At 42.1% G+C, this 16,291-nt stretch overlaps 1 protein-coding gene across 2 annotated transcripts in view; it reads left to right on the top strand.

Annotated features, from left to right (window-relative positions):
* The window catches only part of ACSL3 (acyl-CoA synthetase long chain family member 3), an 82,508-nt gene that overhangs the window by 41,527 nt on the left and 24,690 nt on the right, over nucleotides 1-16,291 (top strand). For both annotated transcript variants that reach the window (XM_060016037.1, XM_060016038.1), the window contains one exon: nucleotides 8,470-8,886. In XM_060016037.1, coding sequence (XP_059872020.1) covers nucleotides 8,509-8,886 — 378 coding nt within the window. In that variant the 5' untranslated portion in view covers nucleotides 8,470-8,508. The remainder of the gene's footprint in view (nucleotides 1-8,469; nucleotides 8,887-16,291) is intronic.

Below are 16,291 nucleotides of genomic sequence, written 5' to 3'. Positions count from 1 at the left end.
TGCAGATATCTGTTTGAGTCCATGCTTTCAGTTCTTTGGGAAATATACCCAAAAGTGGAATTGCTGGATCATATGGTGATTCTGTGTTTAATTTTTTTTAAGGGACTGCCAATCTGTTTTCAGTAGCAGCTGTGCCATTTTACATTCCCACCAGCAGTGAATAAGGGTCGCAGTTTCTCCACCTCCATCTCCCAGCCAATGCTTTTTATTTTCTGTTTTGTTTTTTTGGTAATGGCCATCCTAATGGGCGTGAAGTCTCATCTCATTGGAGGCGTGGCTTCCATTTATCTTTGTTGACAACACGTGTAAAGCGGATCAGTCCTCCTTGACTCCACCCTCCTGCTTCCTCCTGTTGACCCTCCTCCTCTGTCAACACCGACCCCTCCTCTCATGCTCTGTTTGCTGGCCCCTCTTGTCCCCGGGTCCTCTAAACATTGACATGCCCCAGGATCTGCTGTTTGTACCTCTTCTCACTCCCTAGGCCATCTCAGCCAGTCTCATGCCTGAAATACCACAAATAGGCTGAGAATTCCCAAAGTTAACCTTTCACAAAACGGAACTGCTCTTCTTCAAAATCTCCTCCTGCAGCCTTCCCCATCTCAGTAAATGGCAGCTCAGTAATTTTCAACGTCTCAAGCCAAAACCCTGAGAGTCACTTTTGACCCCTCTTTCTCTCTCGCTGTATACAGGGCTGTACCTTCAAAATATAGTCAGGTCATTTCTCACTGCCGCCTCCGTCCTCCTCCTGGTCCAAGCCAGTGTCATCTCGCCACCTGATCCCTGTCAGAGCTCCTGCAGCAGCTGCGGTCTCCCGCGTCAGTACTGTTCTCACAGTGACAGGCCCTTCAGGATCCGGCCCCTTTCTCACAGTATCCTCTCCGACCTTGTCTCCTTTCACTGTCCCCCTCTCTCCCTGGGTTCAGCTAGAGTGCTCTTCTCCCAGATATCCGCTCGTAACATCTGAGATGCCTTTTCTTTCTTTTTTTTTTTTTTTTTGTGGTACATGGGCCTCTCACTGTTGTGGCCTCTCCCTTTGCAGAGCACAGTCTCCAGACGCGCAGGCTCATTGGCCATGGCTCATGGGCCCAGCCGCTCCGCGGCATGTGGGATCTTCCCGGACCGGGGCACGAACCCGTGTCCCCTGCTTCGGCAGGCGGACTCTCAACCACTGCGCCACCAGGGAAGCCCCTGAGATGCCTTTTCTTAACTGCTTTCTGATGCAACAGTCCTCTCCTCCCTCAAATTCATTCCCTTTAACCTGCTTTATTTGTCTCGGTAGCTCCTGTTACCTCTCGGTATTTAGTTACTTGTGCGTGGTCTGCTTGCTTCCCATGTTTTGTTCATGACTGTGGCTTCATCCTCTGGAAGAGGTCTGGGTATGGAGTCTGTGTTCAATATTTATTTGGCAAATGAATGATTGAATCTTTGTTTATATGTTTAATAAGCATTTGCTTTTCTGTAGACTAGAGTTTGAATGTGGGATTGCAAAGGGTGTGTTTTGTGTGTGTGTGTTTTAAATATTAATACTGTACTGCTGGAATACTTCAGTGCATTCTGGATATATGGTAGTCTTTTACATATTTGTGAAACTGTTGGATGCAAATTAGTATGGTTTCATTTTAATCTTGATTACAAGTTCAGGAGAATACTGTCTGTATGTATTAGCCATCTGCATTTCCTCTTTTTTGGCTTCTCTGTACATATTCTTTGCCCAGTTTTCCTTTTTGTTGCTTGAATTTTTTTTTTTTATAGGAGTTCTTTCTATATTCTGTCATGGCATTTTTTTGTTTTTTTCCTAAATCTTGTTTTCCTTTTTTTAATTGAAGTATAGTTGATTTACAATGTTTCAGGTGAAGAGCATAATGATTCATTCATATATATTCTTTTTCAGATTCTTTTCCATTATAGGTTATTACAAGATATTGAATATAGTTCCTTGTGCAATACAGTAGGTCCTTGTTGTTTATCTATTTCATACGTATCAATAGTAGTATGTATCTGTTAATCCCAAATTCCTAATTTTTCCTCTCCCGCCCTTTCCCCTTTGGTAACCATAGTTTGTTTTCTGTCTGTGAGTCTATTTTTGTTTAGTAAATAAGTTTATTTGTATCATTTTTGTAGATTCCACATATAAGTGATATATATATTTGTTCCTTTTTTATTTTTAAATTTAATTTACTTTTTGTTATTTTTTGGCTGTGTTGCGTCCGCATTGCTGCACGCGAGCTTTCTCTAGTTGCAGTGAGCGGGGGCTGTTCTTTGTTGTTGTGCGTGGGCTTCTCATTGCGGTGGCCTCTCTTGTTGCAGTATACAGGCTCTAGGCACACGGGCTTCAGTAGTTGCAGCACGTGGGCTCAGTAGTTGTGGCTCACGAGCTTAGTTGCTCCTCGGCATGTGGGATCTTCCCAGACTAGGGATCGAACCCATGTCCCCTGCATTGGCAGGCGGATTCTTAACCACTGCGCCACCAGGGAAATCTCTGATTTTTTAAATTGTGTTTCACCGTAAAGAAATGTTAAATCTTTAAAATTTATGTGGAATTTGTAAGAATTGATGAGAAAATTTTGAAAAATATGGCTGGTGAGGGTCTTACCAGCTATTTAAAGCAGTCGTTCTCAAACATAAGTGCACAATAAAATCACATGGCTGCTGTTTAAAACTGAGTCTGCCAGTAGTTTTCAGCTTATAGGTATTGGGAAAGAAAGGAAGGGAAAGGTATGTCTGAGGAATCTTTATTTAAAATATACTCTAAGGTAATTCTGATCTGATTGGTCCATGGATCACAGTTGAAGAAGCATTGTAGATCTGTCTTTGGTGTAGTGTGGTATTAGCAAAGCAGTAGACAGGTGGATCCAAGAAACAGAACAGCGTCCAGAAACGAATCCAAGTGTGAATGATAACTTATTATGGAAGATGACATTCTGGTTAATTGAGAAAAGGATGGTTTATTTCATAAATGGTTCAGACAGTTCACCTGAAAGGAAAAGTTAGCTTTTTCCCTTAAACAATAGAGAAAAATAAATTCCATGTTGATTAAAGATCAAAATACAAAGATTTTGCAAATACTAGAAAAAAATATAGGATACCATTAGTTTAACCATGGAGTTGGATGAGGCCTTCTTAAACTAAATTGGAAACCTAGAAGCTGTGAAGGAAAAGATTAATAGATTTAATAGTTCAAGTTTACTTTCTGAAAGGTGATGCTCATATTCTTTTTTTTTTTTTTTTTTTTTTTTGCGGTACGCGGGCCTCTCACTGTTGTGGCCTTTCCCGTTGTGGAGCACAGGCTCCGGACGCGCAGGCTCAGCGGCCATGGCTCACGGGCCCAGCCGCTCCGCGGCATGTGGGATCCTCCCGGACCAGGGCACGAACCCGTGTCCCCTGCATCGGCAGGCGGACTCTCAACCACTGCGCCACCAGGGAAGCCCAATACTCATATTCTAAGATGTGGCAACATAATAAAGTAGCCGTGACTGGTTTCCTAGTGTGCATGAAGAATGTTGCCTGCCACATCAGTAAACGAAGGATGTTGTGGCCGTCAAGCCATGAGCCCATTCAGGATAGAGAAAAACAGAATAGTGGCCCTACACAGTTAAGGTGCATATCAAAGGAATGATTTCAGTGAGCCCAGACTCTTGCATCTTCCTATATATAGAAAAGCACTAAGTTCATTAACTTGATGTTTGTTTTTTTTTCTTTAATTAGCAGAAATCTTTTGATATTCAACTACGTGATTTGTTTTTGAACAACTCCTATATACCCTGGCTCCTTCCTTACCTCTTTGGAACAGTCTGTCAGAGCTATCTGAGAGCCTGTCTCCTGGACTGAAAGTCCTCAGTATGTCTGTGGAATAAAACATAAACACTCGACTTTTTGGATGTGCGTTTTTTTTCAGTTGACACTAGTCTACATTTTCTGTAGCCATTGAGCAAATAAGATGCAATTGACCAAAGTTTTGTTACTTTACCTAGTTTATCTAAAACATTGTAGAGACATTAAATGTCTTAATTGCATGTGACTGGTACATCTAGGCTACACTTGACACCATTAACTCTCCCCTCCCTTGACTTTCATGACACTGCCCTTTCCAAGTTCTCCTACTTTATTGGCCTTTTCCATGGGATTTTCCTCCTCTCAGTCTTGGCATTAGTTTCCCTCCAAAGTTTTCTGTCCTTGAACTTACCTTGGAGGTTTCCTGTGTGTTCTTTTTGGGCAGCTCTGACCCCTCTTAACTTTCACAGTTTGTGTATTTGGATGACTCACAGACATATTAAACCCATTATTTTCAAGACTTGTATTCATTTCCTTTCCACCAATCATCCAGCCACTGGCCAACCTCTTCACTGTTTGTATTTCTGTCTCAGTTGAAGGCACCCTAGCTGTTTTCCCTCCTTTCACTGCCTCTGCTCTAATTTGCAGCTTTATTCTGTTGACGATTCAGATACAGTACCATCCTCACTATGTTAAGCAGAAAGATTTCAGTTGTTGGAAAGGCTGGAGGAACAGCTGCTACCCTTGCCACCCTCTGGGCAGTTAGGAGCCAGGAATCCTAGCTGCTGCTCCTTGTCACACCCACCATAGCCTTGTGACCGAGGAGTAAATGATTACTTGTTGTCTCTTATGTAATTTCCTTCGCTCCAGTTTCTGCTGCCTTCAGGTTATCCTCTGCATAAAGTTATTTTCTAATACTGTGTGTTTATGTACATTTGAATGCAAACTAAGTTTCTTCCTCAGCATCAAAGGCCACAACAATTTGACCTTTAAAATTTGGGGCCTTTAATACCCTGCCCTCATCTCTCATCTCCTCATCCCTACCCTGCTCTACTGGGTGGCTGATTATTTCCTGAACACCTGCTGATTTGGGGGCTTGTTCAAGCTGTGTGGTATCATCTATTCAAAATCTCCATTCCTCTGTCCTTCCTGTCCCCGGACTTTTAAGATCATAATAAATTGCTGTTTGCTTCAAGAGGATGTCTCAGAAAAAGCCAGAACTAGCCTCTTACCTTTTACTGTACTCTTCTTGAAACACTTTATACTCAATGATTAGTACTTATTAAAGTTTCATAGTTTTAGTTCTTATATTTAGGCCTGTGATCCATTTTAAGTTAATTTTTTGTATGGTATAAGAAAGGGGTTCGTCTTCGTTGTTTTAGGTGTAGATGTCCAGATGTTCCAGCACCATTTGTTGAAAAGACTGTTCTTTCCCTATTGAGTTTTTCTGCCATCTTGTTGGAAAGACTCTTCTTTCCCTATTGAGTTTTTTTTGCCATCTTGTTGAAAATCAGTTGTCCATAATAGAAAAGTTTATTTCTGGACTCTCAATTTTATTCTGTTAATCTATATATATGTACTTTTTCTAGTACCACACTGTCTTGATTAATATTGCTTTGTATCAAGCTTTGAAACTGAGATGTGTGAGCACTTCAACTTTGTTCTTTTTCAAAAGTTTTGGCTGTTCTGGCTACTTTGAATTTCCATGTGAATTTTAGGATCAGCTTACAAAATTCTCTAGAAGTCAGCAGAGATTTTGATAAGCATCGTGTTGAATCTGTACATCAGTTTGGGGAATGTTGCTATTTTAACAATATTAGGTTTTAAAATCCATAAACAGGATGTTTTCTATTTAGGTCTTTAATATCTTTAAACAATGTTTTGTGGTTTTCATAGTACAAAGTTTGCACTTCTTGTTATATCTAATCCTAAGTATTTTTGAAAGTGTTGTAAATATAATTGTTTTCTTCATTTTCCCATTATTCATTGCTAGTGTGTAGAAATACAGTTTATTTTTGTATATTCATCTTATATCCTGCAACCTTTGCTGAATTCTTTGTTTGTTCCATTAGTTTTTCAGTGGGTTCCTTTGGATTTTCTATATTACACTCATATCATCTGTGGATATAGTTTTTTAAATCACAGTTATTTTTAAATTCAAAATGCAAACATGCAGAATTAAATTTCAGAGTACTTAGTGAGATAACATCATTCTCCTGGGTTATTAAGGTGCATCTATTCTTTGCAATTCTGATGTCCTGAAAGTATTAGGGCCGTTGTTTTCGTTGTGCCACTTTTCTGTACAGAAACCTTCAGTGGCTCCCCATGCCCTTTCTGGCAGAAATCTAGATTCTTTGGACTCAATTCTTCAGGGTACTACACAATACGTTGTTGAAGAAAAGAGCTTGGAATGGTGAACAGAGCCCAGAGGTCAGTTGGGAGTCCTGGCTTCTCACCAGCTGTGCATGAGCAAATTCGGAGGTGTCCCTTTTCCTGTAAAGTTGCAGAGTTTGACTTTTAATTTTTTAAGAATGGTTTCCTTTAGTTCTCTGAACACATTTATAATAGCTGCTTTGATGCGCTGTCTGCTAAGTCTGACATTTGGATCCTCTCAAGGAGGACTTCTGTTGCTTGCTTTTCTCCCTGTGTGTGGGTCATACTTTCCTGTCTGTTTGCATACCTCATAATTTTTTGTTGTAGACTGGACATTTTAGATATTTTTGTAGCAGTTCTGAATACTGATTCCGCCTTCCCCTTTTCTGCACTTTCTTGTTTGCTTGCTTGTTTGCTGACTTGGCTGACCGGTTTTGGTGAAGTTTACTTTTTCTGTAGCATGCATCCTCTGATGGGGCTCCTTCAAGGGCACAGCCTTGGGAACACGCACAGTTACTTTGAAGTACCTTCTTTCAGGGGGTGAAGCACGGTGGTTCTTGTAGGGCTCCCTTTAATGGTCTGCCTCCCTGGTGTGCCTCTTGGCACCACACCCAGCAAATATTCTCCCCTGATAGCCAGTCGATTGCTTTATTGTTTTGCATAGTGCCCTGGGCTATAAGTTGCCCCACAGGGTGATCCAGTTAAATTAGATGGTCTTTGTAGGGGTTGTGTTTGAGGCCAGTCTTTGAGCTGTGCTGACTCTAGGAGGGCTCTTCCTAGCTGTCTCTTTCCATGATTCCATTGAACTTCTCTGGATCTGTTCTTTTGCTTGTTCCTGTTGTGGAACTACCAGCCTCATCTTAGTTGCTCACCACTAAAGTCTCCATTGTTTTCCATAGTGCCATTAGGCTTGAACTTCTCTGTTCTCTGTTGCAACTAAGGTCAGTCCTCTTTGGGATTGCTTAGTGGTTCTATCTGTGTTCTTACAGCCTGCTTCTCTGGCCTGGGGAGAACCTCTGTGCCATTGCTCCAGAGCCAGGGGCAGGGGCAGGGGCAGCAGCTTGTCCTCTGCTCTGTGAGTGGGGTCCTGGGCTTGGCTGTAGCCACTGGTCTCTGGAGCTTCTCTCCCTGCATCCACCTTACGAATCACGGTGCCCAGCAGTCTTGGTCTGCTGCGTCTGCAGTAGAGCTTCTGCCCTGAGTGGAGACTGGGTGAAAGAAGGGATTCCTCAGATCTCTCGGCCATGCTTTCCTAGAATAGAATTTCTATGACATGGAGATGAAGAATGCTAGAAATCATAATCCTGGATTTAGAGCTGGGTGGAGTAATCAGTTAGTAGTTAGCTTCAGTTTTGTTTCTTCAAAAATGATACTGTCACCTACCTACCAAACAAAGGCTGTGTCCTCTGCCTTGTGTTCTTCTTCCCCACCCTCCCTCTTCCTTTAAGTCTCAGCTCAAGTATCACTGGCCAGGGAGGCTCTCGTGGACCACCCACATACTAGAGCACCTCTTTGGCCTTGCCTGGTCACCTAGTATTTCCCTTACTGGGTTCATTTTTCCCTCTTAGGGTTTCTCACCATCTGGTGATATTTGTCTACCTCTCCCAAGGGATGTATAGGTTCCATGGGAAGAGAGATTGTTTCTTTCACTGTTATAGTCCCTGTACTTAGAACAGTGTCTGACACATAGTAGATTCTCAATAAATCTGATAAATGCAACATGTAAAATGTCCAAAGTCTGTTGTCTTCTTGCTTCACAATTTAACCTGCCTAAATTGAAAAATATCTAGAATCACTGTGGGAAGTGAATTTCATATGGTTTGCTAACTCCAATTGCTTGTTGCTGCCTAGAGTGGGAGAAGGGGGCTCCCTGGGAAAGAAGGCAGTGATGATTCAGCAGTGGCTGCAGGGGTCGGGAGAGAGGAGAGTGTGGCATATGTGCTAAGTGTCTGCCATCTCTAATGTAACGAGACACTGAAGAACAGGAAATGGGTGCATTGTTGGTCTCCATTCTCTTGTAGGTCTTCTGGTTTGCTTCCTCTTCACGACTGGGAAGTATTGGTGGTTACTGGGGGTTAGGTTGGAAAAGCCACCTGTTTACAGAATGATGTGGAAGCTTTTCTGTAGAAATCCCGTTGTTAATAGATATGGCATAAATGTGTATCCTATAAATATCAAGAGTGGACAGGACATTGCTGGCGGCCAGTATACTAGCTGCTGCTTATTGGGAAAAAAAATCGTGTGCCTATCTGATATGAAGACTTCTTCTTTAAAGTTACTTAAGAATGATTTTTTGACTAATAACTTTCTTTCTTTTCCTTCTAGATTCTTACAGAAATCTGTTAATTCTACTTTTTGAGCACTATGAATAACCACATATCTTCAAAGCCATCGACTATGAAGCTAAAACATACCATCAACCCCATTCTTTTATATTTCATACATTTTATAATATCACTTTATACTATTTTAACATATATTCCATATTATTTTTTGTCTGAGTCAAGACAAGAAAAATCAAACCAAATTAAAGCAAAGCCTGTAAATTCAAAACCCGAGTCTGCGTACAGGTCTGTTAACAGCCTGGATGGCTTGGCCTCAGTATTATACCCTGGATGTGATACACTAGATAAAGTTTTTATGCACGCGAAAAACAAATTCAAGGACAAGAGACTCCTGGGAACACGTGAAATTTTAAATGAGGAAGATGAAGTGCAGCCAAACGGAAAAATTTTTAAAAAGGTAATGTGGCTTTTTATTGCCTTTGAATTCGCTCTGAATAGAATGTACGCTTAGAAATGGTGGCAGGGGACAAGCACGGCCTGCTTCTGTTGGAATTTGCTCATGTGGCAGGAGAAACGGGGTAGAAGGGGACTAGACTGCGCTTTTTTCTCCTTCTGTACCCCCGGCATGGATTTGTTCCGAATTTTCACGAAGACCTTGAGATCACTCACTGGTGTGGGGCACTTCTGAGCCTGAATGGCTACCAGGACTTGGAATAGAATGTCTAGGGCAGTTTGGGGTTTGCAACTATATTCCCTGGTAGTTCCAGAAGCGCCTGTGAGCTCGAGATTGCTCTGGGTTTTGGGGTGTGACCTGCTTTTTCTGATTATAATGTTCCATTGGATACAAAGTACTTTGGTACTTGGGTTTGTGGCAAGTGCTTTGGTTTTCTAAGAATTTCTTTTCACAGATATAGAACTTGCCATTATTGATTTGAAACAGAGGATAAGACATCCTTAGAGGCAGTGTAACAGTGCTTGAGAGCCTGGACTCCAGATACAGACCGTGGGTTCGAATGTCGGCTTTGCCACTTACTAGCTGTGTGTGACTTCCGAAAAGCTACATAACACATTTGCCTCAGTTTCTTTAACATGGAGGTAATGATCATTGCTGACATTTATTAGCATTTCTTATGAGCCAGGCCGTTTTAAGAGCTTCACACACATCAACTTATTTAAGACTTACAATAGCCCTACGGGTTAGTGTGGTCGGGATATCCCTCCTTTACAGATGATGGCACTGAGGCACAGATAGGTTAGGTAACTTACCCAAGGGCATTGTAGCTAGCAGGTGGTGAAGCTGGGACCAGAACCCAGGGTGTCTAGCTCCAATCTCCTTAAATAATCCCAGCTCAGAGTTGTTGAGAGGATTAATAGAGAAAGGGAGTGAGAGTGTGTGTGTTTGTGTGTGTGCATTCTACAGGTATGTGTGTGGCACAGTTGGTGGTATCTAGTGTAAATGTTCTAGCTTTTATTATCATCTTGGGAATTCACTGGGCAAAATTGCATGAATGAATCTAAAGACTTATATCATGGAGTAGTGCAGCCCTGTGAGGGGTAATAAGTACAGAAATGTCATGAAAATGCTGTTTATGAACTTGGGTATGTGAGTTTCTTATAAACGGTTCTTGAAGTTCTGGTAGGTGAGAATTGAAGATCAAGTTTTTTTAGAGGCAGTAAGATGATCTGTAGTTAGTTGATAATTTGGTTAGGTTATAGGTTTAATACCTGTGTAGGCACAGTTGTTTTTCCCTTACCCTCTTTTTCCAACTACATCCTGACTCCAGCTGTCTTTTTTCTGTTAATCATGAAGGAACTCTCAGATCTTGGAGGAGAGTCCAAATAAGCACAGCTATGGAATGAAACGCTCAGATTTACTCCTGTTACTGCAGAATGTGGGGAGGGGAGTGAGAAGGATGTTGTTTGACTTAATGGTCCATTAATGTTGCCACTTACCACACAAATTCCAGTCATCATCTTGTAAACGTAAAGGAGATGGCACGCAAGTTAATAATCAGTGACGCCTCGAAATTCAGAAACATTATTTTAACTCTAGACAACAGAATCTGTATGTGTTCCTAACCTTCGAATGGAGTGATGTTTTATCCTGTTGTGCCTGGACTCCTCCTGACTTACACTTGTTGTTCTGGCATTAATAGTGCCCCCTACAGTCGCCAGGGTGATTTGGATAAATCCTGTGGTCACTCTACTTTTAAGGCATTTTCCCTGTTTCTTTTGGTGACCTAGTTTTGCCTCACTTAAATAATTTTTTTTCCCTTTTTTTGCTAAATTAAGATCTTGCTGGGGTTAGTTAATAGCACATTTCGAGAAATTGAAGTCATGTAGTTCAGCATGTTTGATTACTCTTCTCTAGCCTATAGATTATAATTTGCAAAACACTTTATCATACTGATGTCTGATTTTTGTCATATTTAGTTGCTACTTTTTATGGTGTACCTTCCTTGATTCTGTCTTTGCGAGATCTGGTAGTTATAAAAGGTACTGAAAACACTACATTTTTTAAGTGCTAAAGTTTTCCACTCCTCTGCCTTCTTTTCTGTGCTTTTTGTATCTAAAATAAACATTCATTTTTGTCCTTTGACAATTCCTACTGCTATTTGAATTCAAAGATTGGGTTCTCTTACTTTTAATGAAAGCATATATAACAGAAATCCTGTTTTAGCAGGAAGCTTATTTTTTCTCTAGTATCCTGCACACACTACAGGATAGTGTGTGCAGGATACACACACTACATGCATTTATGGAGCTAGCACTTTCAGTCATCCAGTACTCATAGCAGCAGACTGGTTCCCAAGTATATAAAAAGGAGAAAAATACGGTGAACATGAAATTCTTTCTTAATTCAGGTGTCAGTATAATTAGGACAAAATAAAATCCTAGAGCTGTCATAGTTGTTCCTTAAATGTGGCCAGATAGGGCTTCCCTGGTGGCACAGTGGTTGGGAATCTGCCTGCCAATGCAGGGGACGTGGGTTTGTGCCCCGGTCCGGGAAGATCCCACATGCCGCGGAGCGGCTGGGCCCGTGGGCCACGGCTGCTAAGCCTGCGCGTCTGGAGCCTGTGCTCCACAGCGGGGGAGGCCGCGACGGTGAGAGGCCCGCACACACACACAAAAAAAGTGTGGCCAGGTAATGCAATGGACACAAGCAAAGTTCTTCTTTTTTTTTAAAAAATTAATTAGGTTGTGCTGGGTCTTAGTTGCGGCACATGGGCTCCGTAGCTCTGGCTCACTGGCTCCCTAGTTGTGGCACGTGAACTCTTAGTTGCGCCATGCCTGTGGGATCTAGTTCCCTGACCAGGGATCAAACCTGGGCCCCCTGCATTGGGAGCACAGAGTCTTAACCACGGCAGGACCAGGGAAGTCCCGACACAAGCAAAGTTCTTATGCCCTGTGCGTGGTGTGTGTGTGTGTGTGTGTGTGTGTGTGTGTGTGTGTGTGTGTGTGTGTGTGTGTGTGTGTGTGTGTGTGTGTGTGTGTGTGTGTGTGTGCGAGCGAGCGAGAGAGAGAGAAAGAGAAAGTATGTGGCTCTTTCCTCCCTGTCTTGACCGTGGTGCCTTTGTATTCATTGTTTATTCAACAAAGAAATATTTGAACTCTAGTAGAAAAGTTAGAAGGTGAGAGAAAACATTTTCAGTTCGCACCCTTTTCTGTCTATACTATATCACTGTCCGAGGGTGTGCCTACCATTGATTGACATTAGCAATTAACTTCGCATTTGTGATTCATCAAACTTTTTTCAGAAGTCTTTAATATAAACTCTGGTGTAGAAAACACATATTTTTTCTTGTTTGAAATTAGACTCATTGGGAAAGTAGGTTTTGTGTATCATAAACAAAGCAAATATTTTTTGTTAGCCTTACTTGAGAAGGTGTGCTATACCACTGGTTAGCCAAGACTTCAGTTTCTGCTGGTCTGCATTGCAATTGTAGCAGTGGTCTGTAGACTGGATAAGGGGGTATCTCCACTGTGTATTAAACTAGGCTGCCCCGCCCTTGGTTTCTTATTTAACACCCATTGTATTGCAGCAGCAGCTGCTGCTATGGAAGGATAGTGAAAAGGGGACCTTTCACAACCTGCCCTTAGATGTAAAAATAGAGTTGCTTAGGCAGTGTGGCCTCTGCTCAGAGTGCTTACTAAGAGTGGAACACATACGTAATTTTTTTTTTTTTTTTTTTTTTTCTTTGTGGTACGCGGGCCTCCCACTGTTGTGGCCTCTCCCGTTGCGGAGCAACAGGCTCTGGACGCGTAGGCTCAGCGGCCATAGCTCACGGGCGCAGCCGCTCCGCGGCATGTGGGATCTTCCCGGACCGGGGCACGAACCCTGTCCCCTGCATCGGCAGGCGGACTCTCAACCACTGCGCCACCAGGGAAGCCCCACATACGTAATCTTGATGGAGTGTATCTTCATTTAATAGTTTCCATATTTGAAGATAATCTTATATTGGAAAATAAAGCTAGTGATTAGCAACATCTAAAAGTTTTCTCCCTGTTTTGGGGGACTGAGCTTTGGGGATTAACCCTGGAGTGTATCTGGCATGGTTGAAGCAAAGATGCTCAAAGCTCTATTTCAAATGAATGAACTCTGAAGCTTTGTTCTGTCTTATCTTAAAAGTCTCTTTTGAGCTTCCAAGGGAAGGTAAGTGAAGATGCGATGGTTCCGCTGTAATTATGCCCAGGATACTGCGGCCATCAGCTTCACCAAAACAAGTTTCCCGAGGGGCACAAACAGAAGAACAGACAGCGAAGAAACAGAGGCGGCTGTGTTCCTGAGGCTTGGCCAGCTTTTCCAGGACTATATTATGCTGTCATTTTAAGTCTCGTATGGTTTTATAAAACTGTGGCAGAGTGAAGCGTGTGGAATGTGTCAGTAGCTCCTGATTCCAGCCTTCCCAGCAGTAAGTGCTTGTACTGATGTCTTTTGAAATGAATTAACAATGAAATGATCAGTTTCCAGAACGTTTTAAAAATACATGTACCTGAAATAGAACAGAGTTGCAAAGAATAAAAATAACTTTGCAGTGAAACAGAGGACACAAGACCAGCTCAAACATTTAGTGATCTAACTTCCGGAGATACTTTACATCTTTTTCTTATATATTTTACACACCTTAGAGAGAAGAAACTAGAAGGAATTATGCAGTCATAGTGCTTAGAAAGAGAAGTTTCACTATGACTGACGTTCCTTCTAAATTGATGCAAAAAGATACTAGAAATACTCCTTTCTGTTGTTAGGAGTTGACTTAGCTTTCTTTTCCTCTTCCTCATTGCCTACTTTTGTGTTATTTCTTTCTTGAGTCATGTTTTTATCCTATTTGCATATGTGTATGATATTTATTTTTTGACTTATTAGGATATTTACATAATTTATATAAAAAGTAATGGCCCATCTCTTGGCCAGAATTTGTGGTTGGTTATTATGTTAATACTCTCCCCAGCCAGAACGCTTGGTTTTCTTTTCCATACTTGCTCTTCTCCCTGTCATCCCCCTGTTTTTTAAAGGCACCGCTGTGTACCAGATGGCTCAAGTCAAAAACCAGGAGTCTGATTTTTTTTAATTTTCCCCTTACAGCTCCCTCCACCCCCGTTCCCTTTAAAAAGAAAAAAAAAATCAGGTCTTCTGCTTCCACTCTTGCCTCTACTATAATCCACTCAAACACAGCAGTTGAAATGATATTTTACAGCTGTTAATCAGGCCACCTTACTCACTTGCCCAGCAGCATCTCAGCTCCTTTCTATAGTGCAGTTGGAGCATTGTGATTTAGTACTTAGATTCTGGAATGAATCTGCCTGGGTTCATATCCTAGTCCGTCACTTAATAGCTGTGGGATTTGAGCAAGTTATGTTTATTCTGTCTATGCCTCAGTATTCTCATCTGTAAAATAGAGAGAATAATAGTAATTATCTTAGTTATTGTGAGAGTTACCTACAGCATACCTAGCACGTAGTAAACACTAGTAAAGGTTAGCTGCCCTCATCGTCGCCATGGTTATTACCAACTGTCCAGATCTCTTCAATATTTTCACTCTCTGGCTCCCTCACAATAATTTGTTTGTAAAGATCTTCATTTGCAGAGGGAAAGGTTAAATGAAGCCAGATGTACTTTGTCGACGGTAGGAAAGTATATATTTTTGAGATATCTCTGTTCTGAATAGTTAAAGTAAAAGTTTTAGTGCTGATAGAGGTTAAACTCAGCTACCTGAACACTTAACCTTTATAGAATATCTCATTCTTCAGGGCCCTGACTGGTTAAGTATTGTGTGATTTTGTTTTATGGAATGTTCTGTATCTTATCTCCATTTTGTTTTTATAGTTTTCTTTTGAGATAAGAGGCCTTCCTCATCAGCATAATCAAGGTATCTAATTTCATAGGTTCCTGAACAAAGGTAAATTATTAAGTTCCTATGTCCCAGGCAGTGATAGTCTGAGCGACAACATTGATACTTACATATGTGTATGTCACACCTGTCATAGAATGAAAATACAGGCAATTAAGTGTGAGAGAGGAAAGCGACCGTAGGGATCATTTAGCCTCCACTGTGGCCGTTCACGTAGCCACACTAGGCGTGCGTCTTCCTGACTCTTAGGACAGTCAAACATATTTATGTCTCATGGGTCACAGATAAGAATATTTAAGAGGTGGTGGCAAAGGATGTATGGGATTGAATGGTGATGAGAACAAAAGAAGCCGAGGGAGTTAAATGATCAGGTGGATATGGACCTTTAAAAAAAAGCCATCGGCTTCCCTGGTGGCGCAGTGGTTGAGAGTCCGCCTGCCAATGCAGGGGACATGGGTTCGTGCCCCAGTCTGGGAAGATCCCACATGCCGCGGAGAGGCTGGGCCCGTGAGCCACAACTACTGAGCCTGCGCATCTGGAGCCTGTGCCCCGCAACAAGAGAGGCCGCGACAGTGAGAGGCCCGCGCACCGTGATGAAGAGTGGACCCTGCTCGCCACAACTAGAGAAAGCCCTCGCACAGAAACGAAGACCCAACACAGCCAAATAAATAAATAAATAAATAAATAAAATAAATTTTAAAAAAAAAGCCATCTTTTAAACAAATGAGGCTGCTGGAGGAGAGGTTGAAGACCCCGAGGCCCAGAGTGAATTCAAGTTGTTTCGTTACACCGGTCCATTCCACACATTTAGCGAATAATCGCTGAGTGCCTGCTGCATGCTAGTACCGTCCTAGGCACTAGGAGACAATAATGAACAAGACACACAGATTACTTTTTTCTGGATCTTGTATTTGTATGGGAGGAAGAGAGACAAAAATAATAAGGTAACAGATTTAATAACTGTCGTGAAGAAAGAAAGCTGATTGGAGATCAGTGATAGCCTCTCTGAGTAAGTGACGGCTAAGTGGAGGCCTGAAGGCCGGTAACGAGCCCTCTTTGCAGTGGGACAGGATTGTGCAGTGGCTCTAAAACAGGAATGAGCCCAGCTGGGAGAGGCACTTAGGGAGCAAAGTTCATGACGGCATTCAGACCCTGAGACCGAGTGCCTCCTTAAATTTCGTGCCCTGAGCACCTGTTTTGCCTCATCTTGGGTCCTGCGCTGCCTGGTTGAAGGACAGAAAAGACAAAGTTGTATTTATAGGAAGTGAGTCAGGACAGAGGTTTTGAGATGGGCACAGAGACACTGGCAAAGTCTTAAGGCTTTGTAGGCCAGGGTAAGGTTTTCCAACTCCATTCCTACTGGAAAGGGAAAACACTTGCAGAGGAGTAAGCTGACTTATGTTTTTCAAAAGCTCACTACTGTAGGGAGAAGGGGGTAAAGGGGAATAAGAATGGAAGTTGGCCAGTCAGCATTCCTTAGTTCAGGGGAGAGACGGACTAGGGTGACAG

The sequence above is a fragment of the Delphinus delphis genome, chromosome 7 (assembly GCF_949987515.2).
Source record: "Delphinus delphis chromosome 7, mDelDel1.2, whole genome shotgun sequence".
In the NCBI taxonomy this organism is placed as follows: domain Eukaryota; kingdom Metazoa; phylum Chordata; class Mammalia; order Artiodactyla; family Delphinidae; genus Delphinus; species Delphinus delphis.
This window is presented reverse-complemented; position numbering and strand designations above follow the sequence as displayed.